The sequence below is a fragment of the Salarias fasciatus genome, unplaced genomic scaffold (assembly GCF_902148845.1).
Source record: "Salarias fasciatus unplaced genomic scaffold, fSalaFa1.1, whole genome shotgun sequence".
Taxonomy (NCBI): domain Eukaryota; kingdom Metazoa; phylum Chordata; class Actinopteri; order Blenniiformes; family Blenniidae; genus Salarias; species Salarias fasciatus.
The window spans coordinates 244,498-266,203 of record NW_021941404.1 but is presented as its reverse complement, the minus strand read 5'-3'; the positions used below and the strand labels follow the sequence as shown (position 1 = coordinate 266,203).

General features: G+C 43.0%; 1 protein-coding gene and 1 long non-coding RNA gene across 4 annotated transcripts in view; one reads left to right on the top strand and one right to left on the bottom strand.

The window, feature by feature from the left end:
- Positions 1–19,022, bottom strand: part of LOC115385767 (uncharacterized) — a 36,327-nt gene extending 17,305 nt beyond the window's left edge. For 2 of the 3 annotated variants that reach the window (XM_030087842.1, XM_030087843.1), the window contains exon 1: positions 18,894–19,022. In XM_030087842.1, coding sequence (XP_029943702.1) covers positions 18,894–18,933 — 40 coding nt within the window. In that variant the 5' untranslated portion in view covers positions 18,934–19,022. Of the gene's footprint in view, positions 1–911; positions 9,404–18,893 lie in introns of those variants that run through there. The other variant, XR_003931170.1, reaches the window with a different exon arrangement.
- Positions 137–1,030, top strand: LOC115385768 (uncharacterized). The gene is made up of 3 exons (XR_003931171.1): positions 137–221; positions 297–424; positions 815–1,030. It is a non-coding gene; the product is annotated as an uncharacterized LOC115385768 (long non-coding RNA).
- Positions 19,023–21,706: the final 2,684 nt, after the last annotated feature.

The window sequence follows — 21,706 nt, the reverse complement described above, 5'->3', positions numbered from 1 at the left end:
GCGAGCTGTGTTTGCCTGCTGGGCTGCGTCTGGGATCATTTCCCCCGAATCTGGGTGTCAACTTGCTGCTAGAGGAGTGAGTATAGCCCTCCTCCTGGAGGCGCACCCCACATTCATGATCAGCTGGCAGTAATCAGCTGTTTGTGTTTAGGTGGCTGTAGGGAGGTCGCAGACTCCCCACCTCTCCTACTGGGCGTGTCAGTTAAATGTTTGTTTGCCAGGTACGCAGTCTAGACACCCTCATATTCGTAGCTGGTTCGTGCAGGTGTATGACTGCCCTTTTTATTGCTTATTAGGAGCGGCTGGCTAATCTGCCGTGGAGCCCGCCAGCTGTTTTGTCCTTCCGGGTGGCTTCGAAGTCCAGTGTTGGCACCCATAAATACGCCTGGACTGCCTCTGCTCCTTGGAAGTCCGCCGTCTGCAGGTGCTGCACCCCTGTCGACCTGCCGGCTTCCTGACCGAGCTGATTACACGCTTGTGGGACGCCAGGAATACACAGAAGCGATCCGCTTACTTTATCATCTTTTCTTTTGATTAAGTATCTTTGGGTTAGGTGTTGGTATATTTTGTTGTTCTTTTGGTTATTGTTTCCTTATTTAATTGTGTGTTCATTCTTTGTTATTTTCCATCTACCTTTGTTTTTGTTTGGGGTGTGGCAGTTACAGGTTTGCATTTATTTATTTTACTTGTGAGTTGTGACTGCCTTCCCATTTGTGTTTAGTTCATTCGGTTAATTTTTTTTTTTTGTTTGAATGCATGAATGTGAGGGAAAAACCCTTTTTTAACTCCCCTTGTCTTTTTCCCTCCCTTCCAGAAGCTGAGCACGACGGTTGCGGCATCGGTGTCCCTGGGTGGTGGGTCTCCCTCCCGTGTGATGTGCTGCGCACCCCTTTTTGTTTGAGTGTGTTCACCTTTATTTTCAGCGAGTGAGAGTGTCCACGTGTGTCTGGGGTGATCCTTCCGAGGCCTTCATTCCCTCTTCTACCCGTGTCCCACCGGTAAGCCTCAGCTCCTGTTTGGGCTCCCCCTCTTCCCCTTCTTTTAAAGAGAGTGAATGTGTTTTTGAAGTTTACTATTTAATAAAGATTTTCTGTTAGCCAGAACCCACGTCTCCTGCTTCTTAAGCCTCGAACCTGAGTGTCCTCACTTTTAGTTATTTCCTTGGGTGCAACTCCCAAGGTGGCGTTGTCTGGCTTCCGTTAATCTGACTCATCTCGCCACATTACTTGTGTATAGCCACCGGCGTACCGCTATGTACTTGAAATTTAAAGAGGACACTCCACTAAATAACTTGGGGAGGAAGACAGGATGGCAATCATGAAGACATATTTATATAAAAAATGATCACAATCAAACACACAATGCAATACCACAACACAATGTCTTATTCCTAACTAACTAAACAAATCAAATTCCCTTTCTAATTAAATGATACCTTTGCGGCCGGGTGGAGCTCGTTACTTGGACGAAGGTCCTGGAAGCTGACGACGAAGGTCCTGGAAGCTGACGACGATTACGATGACGATAGTTGCGGCACTGCAGACAGCCCGTCAGTGGGCCGAAACGAAGCAGAGGGGCGAAGTGCTGATGTCCCGAATGATGATAATCCACTGGCAGTGACAAGGTCCGAACAAACTCCGATTGTTACTCACCACCTTGGTATTTGTAGACGATCAGCCAACGATGCGAGCTAATGCTAATTAGCCGGTAGCATCCCTCCTCATACGCACACCAAGCGCGCTGACGCCGCCACAAGATCTCTTCTTGGAAAGTCCACACTATACAGCTGCAGCTCCAGCTTCATTAGATTCCACACCAGCGACCAACAAAACGAAAAAAGTAGTACCCGCTCCCGTGCTCTGAGTTACATCCGTACATGTAGGACGAGAAAACTTCTCCACATTGCCCCAGAACACACATAAAAAAGATACACTGGAAGTGTTCAATTACAATACAAAAAGTAGGACATATGAACATTCAGGTATTTCACATTCAAAGAACATAAGAAACAAATAAACAAACGTGATAACATTTCACCATGAAGGGCAGAGAAGACTCGCATAGAAACTATTAACTAAAATTATTTCAAGCATAAACTAACATGAGCCTTCACTACAGCCACCCCCTAATTCTCTGTGGGAATTAGCAAACTAAATGAAGGCGAATCAGTACATCAGGGATTGAGTCAGGAGTCTTAATCGTCTGGAGATGAGTCAGGAAAGGCTGGTAGCTCAATCAGCTGAGCCACTGGCCTGGTGTAGGTTTTCCACCTGACAGAGACCTCAGCTGCCCTCACTCTTCCGTCTGCTCCTGGGATGGTCTTTTCCACATGGCCCACGGGCCACATTGCTCTTGGCAGTGACTGGTCGACTATCATCACCAATGTTCCTGTGACTAGACCTTCTCTGTCCTTAGTCAACTTCTGTCTTGCCTGCAGAGAGGGCAAGTAGTGTAGTAGGAAGTGAGACCAGAATTCATCTGCCAACACCTGGCTGTATCTCCACATCCTCCGGCCCTGAATCTCTGAAGGGTGGTAGACAGTCTGAGGGAGGGTGGGGTCAAGCCGCCCCATGAGGAGATAATTCGGCATCACGGGGTCAACGTCGGCGACATCAGCGGACACAAAGCTCAGGGGCTTTGAGTTGAGTACTCCTTCGACCTTTGGTAAGTACTGTGGCGAAGACCTCGTCGCTTACAGTCTGTGCACCCAGGATAGTGTACAGCACCATCTTGATGGACCTCAACTCCGTCTCCCATGTCCCTCCGAAGTGTGGGGCGTTTGGCGGGTTAAACTGAAAGTAGACTTGACTCGAGGCTAGCTGGTGCTTCAGTTCTTCTGCCATGGTCCCGAAACTCTCTCTCAGCTATGCCTCTCCTCCCCGAAAATTCGTCCCTTGATCTGACAGGAGGGTGTGTGGCGTCCCTCTTCTGGACTGGAAACGTCGAAACGACATCAGAAATGAGTCGGTGGTCATGCTGTGCAACACCTCGAGGTGCATCGCCCTGGTCGTCATATATTTGTAGACTATCCCCCATCGTTTCTCGGTGCCTCTTCCTCTCTTCACCGAGAATGGCCCGAAGCAGTCTACTCCTGTAGAGTGGAATGCCTTCTCTCCTACTTTGAGGCGACAGGGTGGTAGATCTGCCATCTGAGGTATCGTAGGTTGGGCGCTCCATTTCTGGCAGTCAGCGCAGGTTCTCTGAAATCTCTTCCCTGAAGAATCCAATATCTTCACCATATCTCTGCAAAGACCCTCTCTGATCCTGCGTGGAACACTGCTCTGTTGTACTTCTGGATTATCAGCTCAGTGACTCTGTGTTTGGCTCCTAGGACGATGGGGTGCTTCACATCATCAGGCAGGTCACTTGCACGACGCAATCTACCCCCCACTCTGATCAGGCCCTGAGAGTCAAGTTCTGGAGCGAGCGTCAGAAGTCTGCTGTTGGACGGGATAGGCTTCCTCTTCTGCAGACATTCAAGATCCTCAGGGAAAGAGTCCAACTGTGCTCTCTGCAACACGAGCAGCTCTGTTTCAGCATAGTCAGCAGCACTGAGCTTTGTAGTGTTGGGGAGGTCTTTATGATGCCAGAAAAATGTCTTCCTCTCCAGGTCCTCCAATGAGGGGCAGTCCTCCAAGTCCGGACCCTCAAAGACTGGGGCCTGACTTAGTCCACAGAAAGGGGTTTGCTTCAACTCTGGTTCATCTTGCACCTCCGTCACAACCGGCTGGCTCGGCCATTCCTCTTCAGACTGCAGGAGGAAGTCTGGACCATTGCTGTAGAGGTTTGTTTGCGACAGGGTAGAGAGGGTTGCTCCTCTCGGAATGACATCTGCCGGGTTCCGTCCTGTGTCGACGTATCTCCAGCACTTCACCCCCACCAAGTCTTGGATTTCTGAAATCCGTGTTCCTACAAAGACCTTGTATCTGCAGGACTGGGACTAGGGCCAAGTGATCACTGTCGTCGAGTCTGACCACATCACGGTCTCACGTAGTGGCAGGGTGAGTTCCTCCCGGACCATCTTGGCCAGCTGAGCTCCGACGAGTGCTGCGCAGAGCTCTAGCCGGGGGATCGACTGTTCTTTCCAGGGGGCAACTCTGGAACGTGCCAAGACGAAGGCTACGTGAACTTTGCCAGCTCCATCAGTCATTCGGAGGTACACTACTGACCCGTAGGCAGTCTCGGATGCATCACTGAACACATGCAGATCGATCTTGCTATTGTCCATGTTGATGGTTGAAGTGAAGTAACTCCTGGGGAGGGTGCTCTTGTGAAGCATCGGAAGCTCCTCCTCCCATTCTCTCCACTTCCGGGCAAGATCACCAGGGACAATGTATCCACAGTTCCCGCACCAAGACCTTGGCTCTGGTGATGAAGGCCAGGATGTACCCTAACTGATCATACTGACTGGCGAGCGTGCGATAGATGCTTCTTCTGGTGATCGGTTGTGTCTCTGTGGGGGTGCTCCGATAGTGCAGAGTGTCTGACTTGAAGCGCCAAATGAGGCCCAGGGTCATCTCATGCGCCTCCCCGGGGCCCTGCACCACCCAGGTCTCGCTGCTTGGTGCCTTGGCATCAGGTGGGAGCTGACGAAGGACGGCAGGATTGCTACTCGCCCACTGGCGTAAGTCGAAACTCCCCTTGGCCAGTAGGGTTCTCAGCCCCATGACCAGCTTCTTGGCTTTTCCTTCTGTGGCGACACTTTGTAGACAGTTGTCTACGTAGAAGCTCCTTTCCACACTGTGACGAGCCTCCTCTGTTGACTCAGGGTCTTCCAGGACATGACGCTGTAGCACGAACGTCGTGCAGCATGGGCTACACATCGTCCCGAAAGGTAGCACCTCCCACTGGTAGGTTGATGGGTGTTCGTCAGTAGGGTCATCTCTCCACAGGAACCTCAATAGGGGCTTGTCCTCCTCCACAAGTTGGTGGAACATCCCATTTATGTCCCCGCTGATGGCCACGCGTTCCTGGCGAAATCGCAGGAGAACTTCAAGAAGGGATGGTCCTAGGGTGGGACCTGGGAGCAGACATGTGTTGAGGCACTGATTGCCAACCTGGAAACTGCAGTTGAAGACCAGCCAGTTCTTTCCATTGTGGCTAACTTTGTGGTGTGGCAGGTACCAGGCCTCCTTTGTGATTTCAGCCCTGCTGTTGAGTTTCTTGACATAACCAGCGACCACCAACTTGTTCATCTCCTCTCTGTAGATCTCAGCTTGGTGAGGATCTCTGGCCAGCCTTCTCTCTGTGCTCTTGAGGTAGTTGCTGACCACCTCCTTTGGGACATGCAAGGTAGGCATGTCCTCTCTTTTCAGGAGTGGGGTGGCGTACCTCTGCACTCCCTCGATGTTTACTCTGACGGTCTTCTTCTCAAGGAGAGCCACAGCATACTTATCCTCCTTCGATCGCACCATATCCTTCTCGTTCTTGAATGACAGGATGTCTAACTGCCAGAGCCGCCCCACATGACTGAGGAGGGCAGTGTCTGCTGAAGTTGCTTTACTGTAGAGGCACTGGGTCAGGGCAGGTCTCTGGTTGGAGATGTGAAATGGACCTTGTAGGGTCCACCCCAGTCTGGTTTTGATGGCGGCAGGACATCCTCTGGGTCCCAGGTAGACGGTATCTACTGCAGTGATGAGGTCAATGTGGTCTGAGCCAATCAGGATCGTTGGTGTTGCTCCACTGATCGGTGGTATGGGCAGGTTGCGAAGGTGCTGGTGCTTCTCTTTGAGCTGTGAGATGGGGTAGTCATACTGAGAGAGTGCAATCTGCTGACGAGTGAATATGTTGCTGATGGTGTACTGTCTGTCTGGTTGACCAGCTGGTGAGATGATGAGGGCGACCTGCTCACCACTGATCTCTTTGACGTCTCAACGAATCGTCCGGATGGTTAGCACTTCTCTTGGTCCCCGGACACCCAGCTGAATGGCTGCTGAATGGAGGAGCAGGGTTTTCTCTGAACCATCACCCAAAACAGCATAGGTGTCCAACATCCGTTCTTGGTAGTGTAGGTGGAGTTGCACTATCTTCAACATAACCTTCGAGCTCCCACTCTTAGCCGGATCCATATGTGGCATGGTGGGGGGTTGCACTCCCCTCCACTTGAGGCAGTGTGGCTTCTAATTACTGGGCGTCTATAAATATCCCTGCTCCGCCCTTCCTCTTCCTCTTCCTCTTCCTCCTTCATGGGACTGACAGACATGTGGCTGCTGTCCTGACAGTGTGTCTGTTCAGGATAGTGCTTGGCCTTCCACAAAGGTACGCATGTCCTGTTTCTCTTTAGTCCACTTAGCAGCCTCAGCAGTGTATTTACCCCAGCCCTGCGTTTCACAGCTGTGAATTGACTGGGAGCTGGACTGCCCTGGAGTCTGTGTGGGAGCGGTGTGTTTCCTGCAGCCGCCAGCGCTGCTGTATTGGGCTGTGTGTGCTCTCCTTCATGCTGCCAGGTGTGCCAATCCATCCTCAGTAGGGAACAGTGATTTATTGTTTAGATTAATTTCATTATTTTGGTGTGATTTCATGGTTTGTTTTACAGTGGTGCAGTCATCAGCTGCAGTTAACCCCGGGCTTTACTGCTGTTTTGGCTCTCCTTCTCTGGATGTGCTTGACACCTGCTCGTCGCACCACGGCCTCCTCAGTACACCCTCCTGCCCTAGGGGCCCGATGGACCACCCAGGCTCATTAAGAAGTGTGGCTCTCCTGCATCGAGCCAAGGAGCTTGGGCATGCGCCGTGCTCGGGCATTTTTAGAAATGCAGACGCACTCTTCCTTTTGATTTTCTTCTTTTTTTCCTTCTTCTGTTCGATTGCGTTGATTAGTGATTACGTTGGTTTGTTTTCTATCCAATTCCTTTGGTTTTGTTATTTTGGAATGATTTGGGGTTTTTTTTATTTCGTATAAATTAATTTGTTCTCCTTTTCCTTTGAATATTGTTTAGGTATTAGATTTTTGTTTTTGGGGTATGAGGGCTGCCATCATTTTGTGAGATTAATTGTTGATTTTCTTTTCTTTTGGCAGGTGCTGGAGGCCCTGAAGCGGCAGCGGTTCCCTGGTGGTGGTCCCTTTTTCACTTTTTGTTTGCTGTGTCACGGGTGCTGTGTGGTTTTGGATCCTCCCCACTTTCTGTTACCGCTGTCGTGGTAAGCCCCAGCCCTGTCCAGTTCGGTTTTGTTTGGCAGGCCTCAAACCCCATTTATTTCGAGTTAGTCTGCTCATTTTAATATTGGAATTTAATAAAGTTTGTTTTGATTTGAACTCACGTCTCCCATCCCAGTGAATCCTTTGAACCTGCGGGCCCTTGTTTTTTTTATTTTATTTAGCATTTGAGATCCTGGGGTGCAAGTCCCCAGGTGGCGTTGTCTTTTGGTTGAGTTCTGTTTATCCCCCCCATTCATTCTGCCACACATACATAATCTTGGACTCAGTGTCAACGACCCTCTCCTTGTTCCGTTGGTTGACATCATGCAGGACGTCCCAGTGCACAGCAGAACAACGACCACATTTCCTTTTCAGGGTGCACTCTGAAGCTCTGTGACCCTTACGAGCACACCTCCAACACCTTTGATCTTTCTGGATCCAGTCTCTTGCTTCTTCGGTGCTCAGTCTTTTGAACGCCTCGCAGCTTGAGAGCCAGTGTTCTTTGTCGCAGTAGAGACAATGTGGACTCTTCTTGTCTTTAGTCTGTTTTGAGACGCCTCCCTTGCTGGTGGCGTGTGACTGTTCCCGTTCTGGTTCTCTGACTGTGTGCATTACAGTAGCAGTTCTCCATTGACCCTTTGCTTTGCTGTCCCTCTTTTCTCTTAGGGACGGACCTGGGATGAGCACATCCAGGCTGAGACTGCGGACCTCATCCTTTAGAAATGTTGCAAGATTGATCAGGGAGGATCCTGGTTTGCTAGGGTGGGGTCGATTCTGCAGGCGTCGGAACCTCTCCTGTCTGAATGGAGGGAGCTTCTCCAGGATGCGTTTTACGCTTGAGCTGCTGTTGAGCTCACAGAATCCCTCCTCACCCTGGCACCTCAGCATCCTCACAAGGTTTTGCACCTTTACAAACAGGTCCTCCAAGTGCTTGGTTGTCATGGATTGGGGGTAATTTCTCAATGATGGAGATCTCTGTGAGGATGAAGTCCCAAGGGCGGCCGTAGTGGTCATCCAGGGCTGCGATGGATTCTGAGTAGGGTTTGTCAGACCAGCCGAATGCTGAAATAATCATGTGGGCTCTGGGGACTTTGACGTGTTGTAGCAGGATCGTGTATTTGTATCTCTCATCATAGGTGTCAGCGAGGAGGGTTTCTAGGCACATACGCAGTTCCAGGTACTGGGCTCTATTTTCTACCTCGAAGTTGGGGAAAGTGGGCAGGGCAACATACCAGAGAGCAGGCTGGTGGTTAGGCGAAGTGGGGATCACTGGAGCTTGGCTGTTCTTAGGTGGGGGTGTCATGATGTCAGCCTTTGTAGGTCCTGACCACTGGTGGACCACTGAGGAGGGTGCTGGGTTTGGGGGCTGCTGCTCTCTCTGAGGGACTGTAAAGTTGATGGGGCCAGGGGCCGAGTCTGAGAAGTTGAGGTTATGGCCTGAGAGTGGGGGCACTGTCCACTTCTGCTGCTCGACTGCCAGTCCCTCTAGGCGGCGGCTCAGCAGTCCGTTTCCGTCTGGTTCCTCCTGAATCTGGTCCAGTGCATGCCTCGCTCTATTGTACTCTGCTTCACCCTGATGATCTGGAGAATGTTCCCTTCAAGGCCTCTGTGAAGTCCTCCTCGAGGGTCAGGCTGAAGACCGTTGCGTGAGGCTCTGAATGACTTCACCACTAAACTGCATAGACTGCTTCATGGTGTTTTCACTCTGCTTTGTTAGCTCCTTCATTGCTTGGATCATGGCCTGTGTCTGCTGCAATGCAACTTGAGCCTGTATCCGTTCCCTTTCCCGTGCAATTTCAGCCTGCTGGGCCATAATTTGTGCTTGTATGCGCTCCCTCTCCAGAGTTGCTTCATCCTGGCAGCGCTCTCTCTCCAGAGCAGCCTCCTCTTGACGTCTGACCATGTCAAACAGTCTGGCTTCACTTCTCCTTGACCCAACTGAGCTGTATGAGTTCGGGCTGTCAGGTCTGGGTTGAACCACATTACACTGGCTGTGGTCCTGGTCATCTACAAGGTCATTGTCAGGGTAGTCAGGTGTATCGAACCGAGCTGCAATTCTGGCCACATTATCTGCTCTCCGGCTGATGGGTAAGTCAGCTCACGTGCTCATCTTACAACAGGCTAGACTGGCAGAGCTATGGGTGCGCTGACCCCATATGGGTGCGTGTAGAACACTCCTCTGTTGATCTTGTTGATCCCGTCACTAATCCTGCTCCCGGATTTTTACAAGTCAAGCATGGAGGTTTACCTAGGCTAACAGAGACTGAGTCTGTCCAAAGTGCTCAAAGCATTAAAAAAAAGTCAATGGGTAAAAAGCTTAACATCTGTACAAGACAAAATAACTTTTCCAGTAGGAAATACATAAAATGTGGTCTACTAAACATTAGAGCAATCTCCACTAAATCTCTGTTAGTTAATGACCTTATCGGTGACAATAACATTGATCTCCTTGCTCTAACAGAAACTTGGCTCCAGCAAGATGATTATGTGAGGCTCAATGAATGTACCCCTCCAACCTATGTTAATTTCCAAACAGCTAGATCAACAGGTCGAGGTGGAGGTGTGGCAGTGATTTCCCACTCCAGTCTTCTTCTTAAACCCAAAACTAATGTTAAATTCAACTCTTTTGAAAGCTTAATACTAACGCTTACTTGTCCAAATTGGAAGAATCAAAAAGCTGTGCTATTAATTATTGTGTATCGACCTCCTGGTCCTTACTCTGACTTTTTAACTGAGTTCTCAGAGTTTTTAAGCAATATAGTATTGACTCATAACAAGATCCTTATAATAGGTGACTTTAACATCCATGTGGATGATTCTGGTGATAGTTTGAGTAATGCGTTTATTGCAGTATTAGATAGTATCGGTTTCACTCAAAATGTTGATGAATCCACTCATAGTCACAAGCACACCCTGGATCTGGTCTTAACATATGGGATAGAAGTCAGTGACCTAAATGTTCTCCCTCAGAACCCTATTCTCTCAGACCATTTTTTAATTACTTTTCAGGTTTTGATTGAAGACTACTGTGCTCAAAAAGATAAAATTAAGCTGATACGGACATTATCTGAAAAATCTGTGGCTCGGTACAAAGAATTGATCCAGCCTGCATTTGCTGCATTATCTTGTGAACTCACAGAAATGAGCTTATTGGCCAGTGGTGATAATAGTGATCAGTTTGTTGACAGTGCTATGCACTCACTAAAATCTGCCCTTGACGTAGTGGCCCCGTTGCAGCTGAAAACCAATCGACCCAGGCGCGTTGCTCCATGGTTTAATTCTGAAACCCGTGTTCTCAAACAAAAAACTCGGCAATTAGAAAGACTGTGGCGTAAATCTAAATCAGAACAATCTCTGAAGGCCTGGAAATGTAGCTTGCTAAGCTATAAACAAATTCTCTTTAAAGCCAAGACATTATATTACTCTCGTTTAATAGAAATAAACAAAAATAACCCTCGGTTTCTATTCAACACTGTAGCCAGACTGACAACCAGTCATACTGTAGTGGAACCAGTAATCCCAGAATCTTTAAACTGCCATGACTTTCTTAAATTCTTTAATGATAAAATCATAACCATTAGAGGTAAAATCAGTGAAGCGCTTTCCTCAGATCAAGCTCAGGGAATCCAGCCACTGCCTCCACCTGAAATACCTGAAATACTAGATAGTTTCTCACCAGTAAATGGGGCTGAGATTACTTCAATTGTAATGTCTTCTAAAACCTCAACCTGTCTCCTAGATCCAATTCCAACTAAGCTTTTCAAAGATATCCTTCCAGTTATCTTAAATACGATCATAACTATAATAAATACCTCTCTAGAAAATGGCTATGTGCCACAGTCATTTAAATTCGCAGTAATCAAACCACTGCTGAAAAAACCTAATCTCGATCCTGATATTCTAGCTAACTACAGACCGATATCAAATCTGCCTTTTATTTCAAAAGTCCTGGAAAAAGTTGTGGTTAAACAGCTTTGCCGCCACCTACAGGACAATAGTTTATTTGAGAAATTTCAGTCAGGATATAGAGCTTATCACAGCACTGAGACTGCGTTAGTTAAAGTCACTAATGACTTGCTATTGGCGGCTGACGCAGGTCTAGTCTCAGTCCTGGTTCTCTTAGACCTCAGTGCAGCTTTTGATACAATCGACCACAATATTCTCCTGCAGAGGTTAGAATGTGAGGTTGGCATCAGAGGAAAAGCCCTCTGCTGGTTCAAATCCTATTTATCTAATAGGTACCAATTTGTTCACGTTAACCAACAGTCCTCACCGTGCTCCCAGGTCAGTTATGGGGTTCCTCAAGGGTCCGTGCTCGGGCCAATTTTATTTCTGTTATATATGCTTCCTTTAGGGAACATAATTAGAAGTCACGATATCAATTTTCATTGCTATGCAGATGACACACAACTGTATTTATCTATGAAACCTGATCAAACTAATCAAATAGACAGACTCAGTGACTGTATCAGAGAAATTAAAACCTGGATGACTACGAACTATCTCCGTCTGAATCCTGGCAAAACAGAGGTCATTATACTAGGCCCCCATAAACTGAGAGAGTGTCTATCCAAACAGATTATTACCTTAGATAACGTCAGTGTATCCTCCTCCTCTACTGTGAGGAACCTCGGGGTCTTATTTGATCAGGATATCTCATTTAAAGCACACATCAACCTGGCTTGTAAAACAGCATATTTCCACTTGCGCAACATAGCTAAAATAAGAAACATTTTACCTAGAAGCGATGCAGAAAAACTCATCCATGCATTTGTTTCTGCGAGATTGGACTACTGCAACTCCCTTCTCGCAGCCTGCCCAAAAAGTGTATTAAAAACTTTCAGTTGGTTCAAAATGCAGCCGCCAGATTATTAACTGGAACTAGAAGACGTGAACACATTACTCCCGTTCTAAAATCTCTTCACTGGCTTCCAGTCGAGTTTAGAGTTAGATTTAAAATCCTTCTCCTCACTTACAAAATCCTAAATGGGATGGCTCCAACCTATCTCCAAGATGCTTTAACGCCTTATCAACCAATCAGAGCACTTCGCTCTCAAAATGCAGGGTTACTGGTGACTCCTAGAGTCTCTAAATGGACACTAGGTGGAAGAGCCTTTAGCTATCAGGCACCATTTTTATGGAACCAGCTTCCAAGTGGTGTCAAAGAGGCAGACACAGTCTCCACATTTAAGGTTAGGCTCAAGACGTTTCTCTTCGATGCAGCCTATGATCAGGTCAGCTAGGGATTCTAAACTAAACTAAACTAAACTAAACTAAACTAAACTAAAACAAACCAAACCAAACTAAAGTAAACCAAACTAAACTAAACTAAACTAAACTAAAACAAACCAAACCAAACTACAGTAAACCAAACTAAACTAAACTAAACTAAACTAAACTAAACTAAACTAAACTAAACTAAAACAAACCAAACTAAAGTAAACCAAACCAAACTACAGTAAACCAAACTACAGTAAACCAAACTAAACCAAACTAAACCAAACCAAACTAAACTAAACTAAATTAAATTAAACTAAACCAAACCAAATTACACTAAACAAAATTAAACTAAACCAAACTAAATTAAACTAAACTAAACTATACTAACTAAATACTAGTTTAAACAGTTAAGTATCCACAAAGCTGCCCCAGGAGCTAGAATGCTGTGGGAAGTACGGTGCACTGAGCCCTGTCCTCTAATGTCTGAATGTTATTCCCTTTAGTCCGTTCATTGCTTTTCACCTGCTGTCCCCCCCTTCGAGGGGGAGTCTTCTCCAGTTTCAGTTGCTGACTCCACTATTACGAAGGCCTATGAACAAGCTCCGTCCGGACCGGGAGGACACCCCTGTCGGTCCTGCCCGTGGACTGGCTTCGGTTCTACTGCTGGGATCCGTGGTTCTTGTGCTGGACCGTCCAACGAACTGTCCTCAACATTGTCCTAGGCTTTACTTCTTACTGTCTCATGCTAGCTGTTGCCAAAGCTGTCCGTCCCTGGGAGAGGGATCCCTCCATACTGTGGTTCTCCCCAAGATTTCTTCTTTTCCCACTGGGTTTTTGGAGTTTTTTCTTGCCGGATGTGAGGGTCGAAGGCGGTGGTTGCTTCGTTCTGTCTCGTTACTGTAAATATTGACATATTACCATTATGCTTATTCACTGTTTTTACTTTTACCGACAAATGTAACATCTTGAAGCCCTCTGAGGCAACTGTTGTTGTGATACTGGGCTATACAAAAATAAATTGATTGATTGATTGATTGATTGACCCATTGAACCATGACTGGGAAGGGGACCTGTGACATACTCATTTAGATATCTGGGCTTGTTCAGGGTTCGTTTGGGGCTTTGTCTGATCTGTCTTTGGAGTGTCCACTATTAGCCATAGTAGCTATACTAAATCATAATCCGGCTCGAAGGACCAAAAGTTGTAATAGCGGTTATTAAAATTAAATCAAGGACTGTATGTTAACTAAACCCAAAATACGGTGCTGTGTACAGCCACCGGCGTACCCCTATGTACTTGAAATTTAAAGAGAACACTCCACTAAATAACTTGGGAAGGGAGACAGGATGGCAATCATGAAGACAGATATTGATATAAAAAATTATCAGAATCAAACACACAATGCAATACCACAATACAATGTCTTATTCCTATCTAACTAAACAAATCAAATTCCCTTTCTAATTAAATGATACCGTTGCGGCCGGATGGGGCTCGTTACTTGGATGAAGGTCCTGGAAGCTGACGACGAAGGTCCTGGAAGCTGACAACGGTTACGATGACGATAGCTGCGGCACTGCAGACAGCCCGTCAGTGGGCCGAAACGAAGCAGAGGGGCGAAGTGCTGATGTCCCGAATGATGATAATCCACTGGCAGTGACAAGGTCCGAACAAACTCCGATTGTTACTCACCACCTTGGTATTTGTAGACAATCAGCCAACGATGCGAGCTAATGCTAATTAGCCGGTAGCATCCCTCCTCATACGCACACCAAGCGCGCTGACGCCGCCACAAGATCTCTTCTTGGAAAGTCCACACTATACAGCTACAGCTACAGCTTCATTAGATTCCACACCAGCGGCCAATAAAACGAAAAAAGTAGTACCCGCTCCCGTGCTCTGAGGTACATCCGCACATGTAGGAACGAGAAAACTTCCCCACAATGCCCCGGAACGCACATAAAAAAGATACACTGGAAGCGTTCAATTACAATACAAAAAGTAGGACATATAAACTTTCAGGTATTTCACATTCAAAGAACATAAGAAACAAATAAACAGAAACATGTGATAACATTGCACCATGAAGGGCAGAGAAGACTCACATAGAAACTATTAACTAAAATTATTTCAAGCATCATAAACTAACATGAGCCTTCACTACAACATGAGTCAGGTTTATTGCAAAATAGTTTAGCGAATTTAGTGAAAATGTTATTATTATTATTATTATGTTATTATTTTGCGGTTACTGAGAGGAGAGGGCGCCATGAGAGGATGTCATCAGAGAACGTCTCTCTGCCACAAAACAAACAACACACTTGCACAATAACGTTTGCTTCATTTATTAACTCCAGAAATATTTCAGGATCTTTGTCCCCCCCAAATATATCTCACTTGGCCGTCCACTGCCATTTTTTGTGTTCACTGGACAGGCTGGTGGGAAATAAGGTGGGGCACTTCATCATGATTCAATATTTGGATTTATTTGGTGGGCTGCAATGAATATGTGTGACCTGATATCCAGTCCAGTCATTGTTTATCTGTTCCTATAGCAAAAACTCAAACTTTCTTTTTATCCATACGCAGAAAAGTCCACCTGCTTTAAGTCTAAAAACTTTTCTACAAATTTTCTGCGTTTTTCCAAATTTCTAAACTTTTTCACTAATGTTTTTTTCACTATTTTTGGAAAAACCAAAAACAATAGGTGAATAATTTTCAACGTAACCTTTACTTCCTGTTCCATTGGGGGTCCAGGCTTCTTGTCTGTGATGTGCTGGATGTTTTCCTTCATATCAGTGTCCTGGTGTTGTGCTCCCTGTGTTTCCTCTCAGTGATGGAAGCGTGATGTTCACCAGCTGTGCATCATGACTCCACTGCAGCATGTTTGTGTCCTGAGTGTCTTCCTGTTACTGAGAGAATGTTCCTTCCTGCTGAGTCAGAGTCTGAGTGGTTTAATGTCTCTGGTCAGACTCCAGTGGTCTGTCTGCTATGTGATTCATCTGGACATCTGGTCTGATTCCCTGAAGACAAGAGCATCACTGAAAATGAACAGCATCAACTCAGCAGCTCCAGAAGCATCTAAAAGAGAAATAGATCTGTCTTTCTTAGCATATGGGTGAATTCATGAAGTCTGAAATAATTCACTAAATGGTTTGAGTTTATTCTTCAGGTTTCTTTTTACTTAACAAATGTAAAAAAAAAAAAAAAAAAAAAAATCATAAGATAAGAGTTCTTCTTCTTCAACTCTGAAACTGAAAACATTTGACGTTATGGTTTGTATGACAAACAACTAGCTCATCATCCACATACTCTCAGCACTTTCAGTTTTCTCAAAGCACTTTGCTTTGCACTCAGCACTTTATGAACCCGCATCAACAGCGCTGTCGTCTTGGGACACTGGAGTAGGACTAAAGTAGTTCACTGCAGTCAGTCATGAAAGATGCTGGACTTTTCTGCTGCGTTCAGTTTTTCCATCTCATGAAATCAAATGACCAAATGCCAAGAAATAACATTTCACAACTGCGCCAGACATGCCTCCAACACCAGCTCTGCCTCTTGGCACTGCTCAGCGTCACGCCTCAACTTGCCAACCTGACTCTGATCAAGATTTCACTGAGACACAAGATGGTATCGACAACCATCACCGCTGTTTGATTACCTTAGTGATCTCCACCTTTCATAAGTTCAGACAGCATCACATAATTACACTGCACAAGCCATCATGACAGAGATATGGAGGACAAAACGCATCAAAATTAAATAAATAACACAAACATTTATGTATCTAATTCTAATTTTATTTAATTCATGACACTTTTAAGCAATTATTTCATTTTGTGTTAAAACACCTAAATTTACATAAATTAATTACATAAACCTATTAAAACCTAAATTTACATAAATAAATTATTTCACAATTTATTAATTATTTAATGTTCTGTTGTTGCAGCTTTTCATTAATTTATTTTATCTGTGAAACTCATTCGTCAAGGTCAGCAGGTGGGACTATCATCAATCTTGTTCAATCCATTAGTTTGTGGAGCCCCAGCTCTGCTCAGAGATTCCTCAATCAAATTCGCTGCAAGATTTTCAGATTTGTCCTGCAGCTCAGACGAGTATCAACAATGAGCTTCAACCAGCAGGACCCAGTCCCAAGCAGCTTCAAACAAAGTTTTGTTCAATAAAGTATCCAAACCAACAGAGAGGCCCACAGCATGATAGTGTGGTGTCTTCACTTTATTCAGGCACTCAGTGAAAACGAGCCCCGTGGTGGCTGCTGTACATTGGAGGCTGTAAAGTGAATCATTGGCGTTTCTTCTTTTTCAAATGTCATCTCTACTTGTTCATCTGAGTAAAATATAAGAGGCTTGAAGTGTGGTTACTAATTAGACGTCTTATGACTTCTTTAACCAACATTATGAAACAGCTTACAAAACACTTTTTTGCAATTAAAAACATGCTGATGTTTGCTGTGGACAATCTGGTGAATGCATATTAGTTAAGTAAGCTGTTGAAATGGCAACTTGAAAGTTTTTTTTCAACAATTTTATCAATTACTCTCAAAGAAATGTTTCCCACACCGAACTTAAACAGACTTGCCTCTCACAGTATTTTGCTTTTACAGTGCTTTAACATTCTCGACGTTTTATGTCCTTTGGAAAGACGTGAAAGGAGATATTCCCTCATTCTTCAGATTGTGGTTTGAACAACAAAAGGTAAAACATTAAAGCATATTCTTTCTCACTTTAACTTTCTTTACAGATGCTTTTGTATCCGTCATACACGCCACACACAAGCGCCAACCTCTGCTGTTAAAACATAAAGATAATGCGGAAGTGCAAAAAAGCTGTAATGCCAGGGAAATTCCAGCAGGAGGCGATGATGCTGGTTTCAAAAAGAGTCGAGAGGCACCCAGCTGGGTCTCACTGGAAACCATTCAACAATGTAGATTTTCATAGTCCAAGTAAACACATAAAAAGTGGTTTCAAAACATGTTCTGGTCTCGATCACTAGTTTCTACAACCCTGGCTTCACCAGACTCTGATTTTCACATAAGTCATCTGTTCATTTTATTTCACGAGTTAAAGTTTTGCATGAATTGCCCTATCACAGTGCCTCCTCTGTCCACCTCATGTGACAGCCTGGACCAATCACATTTACATCCTGTTTCAAATGTTCACTATGGAGACTTCCTGCTGAACTCACTGAAATCTTCAGAACTGGATTTCAGAATTCACGAAAGAAAAATCCATTGTATTTACTACCTGTACTCATACACAGAGAAGACACTGTGTGTTTCCATCAGAACACTCGAGAACAGCGCCACCAAGTGTATCTGAGTGTGTTCAGTAGCTCTCCACTATCCATCTGTATTCGCTTGATGTGCAGGGCAACCAATATAAAGGTCCGCCCTCTGACTTTGATGTTTGAGTTTGACAGATAAAATAAATTCATGAAGTGCTGAAACACTGAACCATTAAATACTGCATTCAACAGTGAAATAATTCGAAGATCATATATATATATATATATATATATATATATATATATATATATATATATACATACATATGTGTGTGTGTGTGTGTGTGTATATATATATATATATATATATATATATATATATATATATATATATATACATACATATGTGTGTGTGTGTGTGTGTGTGTATATATATATATATATATATATATATATATATATATATATATATATATACATATATATATATATATATATATATATACATATACATATACGAATTGTTACTATAATCAAATAATTACAAAATGAAGTATTTAATTTTTAATAATTAGTTACACATTTAAGTAATCACTTAATGGTACATCTATTTCTTCAATAGTTTACTTATTAATTTATTTCATTTTGGGATGTTTAGTCCTCCATAGGAGGACTAAAATGATTCTTCCACAGGATCACTAAACTGTTCATGTATACTGGTCACTGCAGTGGACATCTGTTCAAAATATTTTTACGGCATTCCTTTGATGCATGGCTTTATTTTAGCCTCCACAGTGAACATCAGAGCATCACTACATGACCACTTCTTCATCTGCAATAAGTTTTTTTTGTAAATCAATTGATTAATGTTATTTCACTTTTATTCGATTTAATTTTCTGTTGTTTTATTGTATTTTAATTCCATTGTTATTGTTTTAATGGTGCAAAATAATTTGTTAAAAATAGAAACATTTACTTTCTTGCCAAAAGATAAGTAAAATATGGAAGATTCACTAAATTACACATCTTATCTCTTCATTAGGAGATCCTGGTTCTGTCTAATGCCTTTAATAAAATAAATGAGTTCAATGAGCAGAATAACTAGTTGTTTTAAAAAAAAATCCTGTTTTACTGATATTTGTTTGACTTTGTGCAGCTTCTGAAGCTTCTATTGACTCGATTATTCTATAAAAACAGTCGGTGTGTGTTCCACACTGTCTTTCAGAAGAGGGAAACGGGAGGCTCTTTGTTTTGTTCTCAGATTAAAAACGTTTGGATCAAAACTCACCGAAACAGAGGAAGAAGACTGATTCCTGACGATCCATCATCGAGTTAAAGATTCAACAACATGACGAGTTCACAGCAGTAACTGACTGTGGTCGCGCTATCCGCACTTCTGTGAGAGCTGGTCGTGCTATCTGCACTTAAAAATCTGCTGCGCTGTACTGAGCCCTACGGTAGCTTTTGGATGGAGCGTTCAAGTGAGTTTTGAAATTGCAATTGTGGTCTCTATTGTAAAATAGCAGTGTGATCATTTACAAGTTGTTTAAGTGTATGCAGTCATGCTATTAATAAAAAACAGACATAATCGAAATACTGCACACTCGTTTGTTCGCTTACACTCAAAAATTTAATCAAAACCCAATACCCAATAAAAATTGTTGCACATATTACATCATCTCCAATCACTATAATGTTAATATGGGAAAATGAATTTAAAAAAAAAAGTCAAAATGTTTTCACAAACCACCTAAATAGAAATATTCTGCATAAGGCCCTCTACCTGAATTCATATTCCCAAGAGATTTTACTCTACCAATTTTTAAATAAAAATTCAAGGAAAAATTACATAATCTCCATTCACTATAATGTTAATATGGAAAAATCAATTTAAAAAAAAAGTCAAATTGTTTTTACAAACTACCTAAACACAAATATTCTTCATATGCTCGTCTGCCTTCATGAATAATCCCAAGACATTTTACTGTACCAATTTTTTATAAAAATTAAAGGAAAATTACATCATCTCCATCACTATAATGTTAAAATGGAAAAAAAATCAATTTTTAAAAAAAGTCAAATTGTTTTCACAAACCACATAAATAGAAATATTCTGCATAAGGTCCTCTACCTGAAATAATATTCCCAAGAGATTTTACTGTACCAAGATTTAATAAAAATTCATGGAATTATTACATTGTCTCTCTTCAGTATAATGTTAATCTGAAAAAAAATCATTTTTTAAAAAAAATTAAATTGTTTTCACAAACCACCTAAATAGAAATATTCTGCATAAGGCCCTGTACCTGAATTAATATTCCCAAGATATTTTAAATGTCTTGGGATTATTCATGAAGGCAGAGGAGCATTTGAGGAATATTTCTATTTCGGTGGTTTGTGAAAACATTTTGACTTTTTTTTTTAAATTGATTTTTCGATATTAACATTATAGTGAATGGAGATTATGTAATTTTTCCTTAAATTTTTATTAGAAATTGGTACAGTAAAATGTCTTGGGATTATTCATGAAGGCAGAGGAGCATATGAGGAATATTTCTGTTTAGGTTGTTTGTGAAAACAATTTCATTTTTTTTTAATTGATTTTTTTTCATATTAACATTAGAGTGAATGGAGATGATGTAATTTTTCCTTGAATTTTTATTAAAAATGGCACAGTAAAATCTCTTGGGAATGTTGATAAAGGTCAACGGCCTTATGCAGAATATTTCTATTGAGGTGGTTTGTGAAACCATTTCGACTTTTTTTTTAAAAATATTTTTTCCATATTGCTATTACAGTGAATGGAGATGATATGATATGTCCATGAATTTTTATGAAATATTAGTACAGTAAAATCTCTTTGGAATATTGATACTAGTAGAGATCCTTATAAAGAATATTTCTATTTAGGTGGTTTGTGAAAACAATTTGAATTTTTTTGAAAATTGATTTTTCCATATCAATATTAAATTGAATGGAGATGATGTAATATGTGCAACAATTTTTGGGGGGTATTGGGTTTTGTTTAAATTTTTGAGTGTAAACCAACAAACGAGTGTGTAGTATTTCAATTATGTCTGTTATTTATTAATAACATGACTGCATACATTTAAACAACTTGGAAATGATCACACTGCTGTTTTACAACGGAGACCACTTTTGCAATTTCCCAACTCACTTGAACGCTCCATTCAACAGCTACCATAGTGCTCAGTACAAAAGCGCAGCAGACTTTTAAGTGCAGATAACGCGAGAGAAGTGCGGATAGCTCGACCGCAGTCAAGAACTGAGGGTCGCAGAAAGGCTGTAAATCCAAAAATCCCCTAAAACAAAACGAAACCACCCAGAGAGCAGCCTGTTGACTGTATGCAGAGGAAATATGAGCTTGGGGGAGCAGTGAAGGGAGGAGTGAGGGAAGAGGAAGTACAACACATTAAGAGACAGAAAATCAATAGATGGATAACTGTAATGTGCCCCATTCTCCTCTCCAGTGAACATTTAAATCTCTGACTGGAAACTCCAGACAATCCAGGACTGGCTGGGTTTTATTTTATTTGTTAGAATGAGGATTATTTCTTGTTTGTGAAAACTCAGTGGAGGAGGAGCTGTGAGCAGGAAAGGAGGCAAAGAGGAGGAGGAGAAATTAAAATGAGCAGTTTGAAAACAGCTCAGTCAGAAAAACTATTAAATACTAAAGAGAGAGAGAGAGAGAGAGAGAGAGAGAGAGAGAGAGAGAGAGAGAGAGAGAGAGAGAGAGAGAGAGAGAGAGAGAGAGAGAGAAACTGAGACCAGTTTGGTTTTGGAGTGAATTTTTTGTGAGTAAATGTAATTTATCTTTAATTTGCCAAATATTGTCAATAATTTCAGAGCAACAAAGCTGCAGCACCTGTGGCTTCATGCTGTCCACTGCATTTTCTGCCACCAGCAATTTGCTTCTTCCTGTTCTCTTGATTTCTATCCTTGAGACGGAAGCACTTGTGCTTATTTTAGCCGTTCAAAACCTTGATGTTTCTGTTGCCTCAGATTCTGGGTTGACCACACTGATCATAACCTGTTAACTTTTATGCATTCACTCCAAAATCCTAATCAGTGACTGATGCA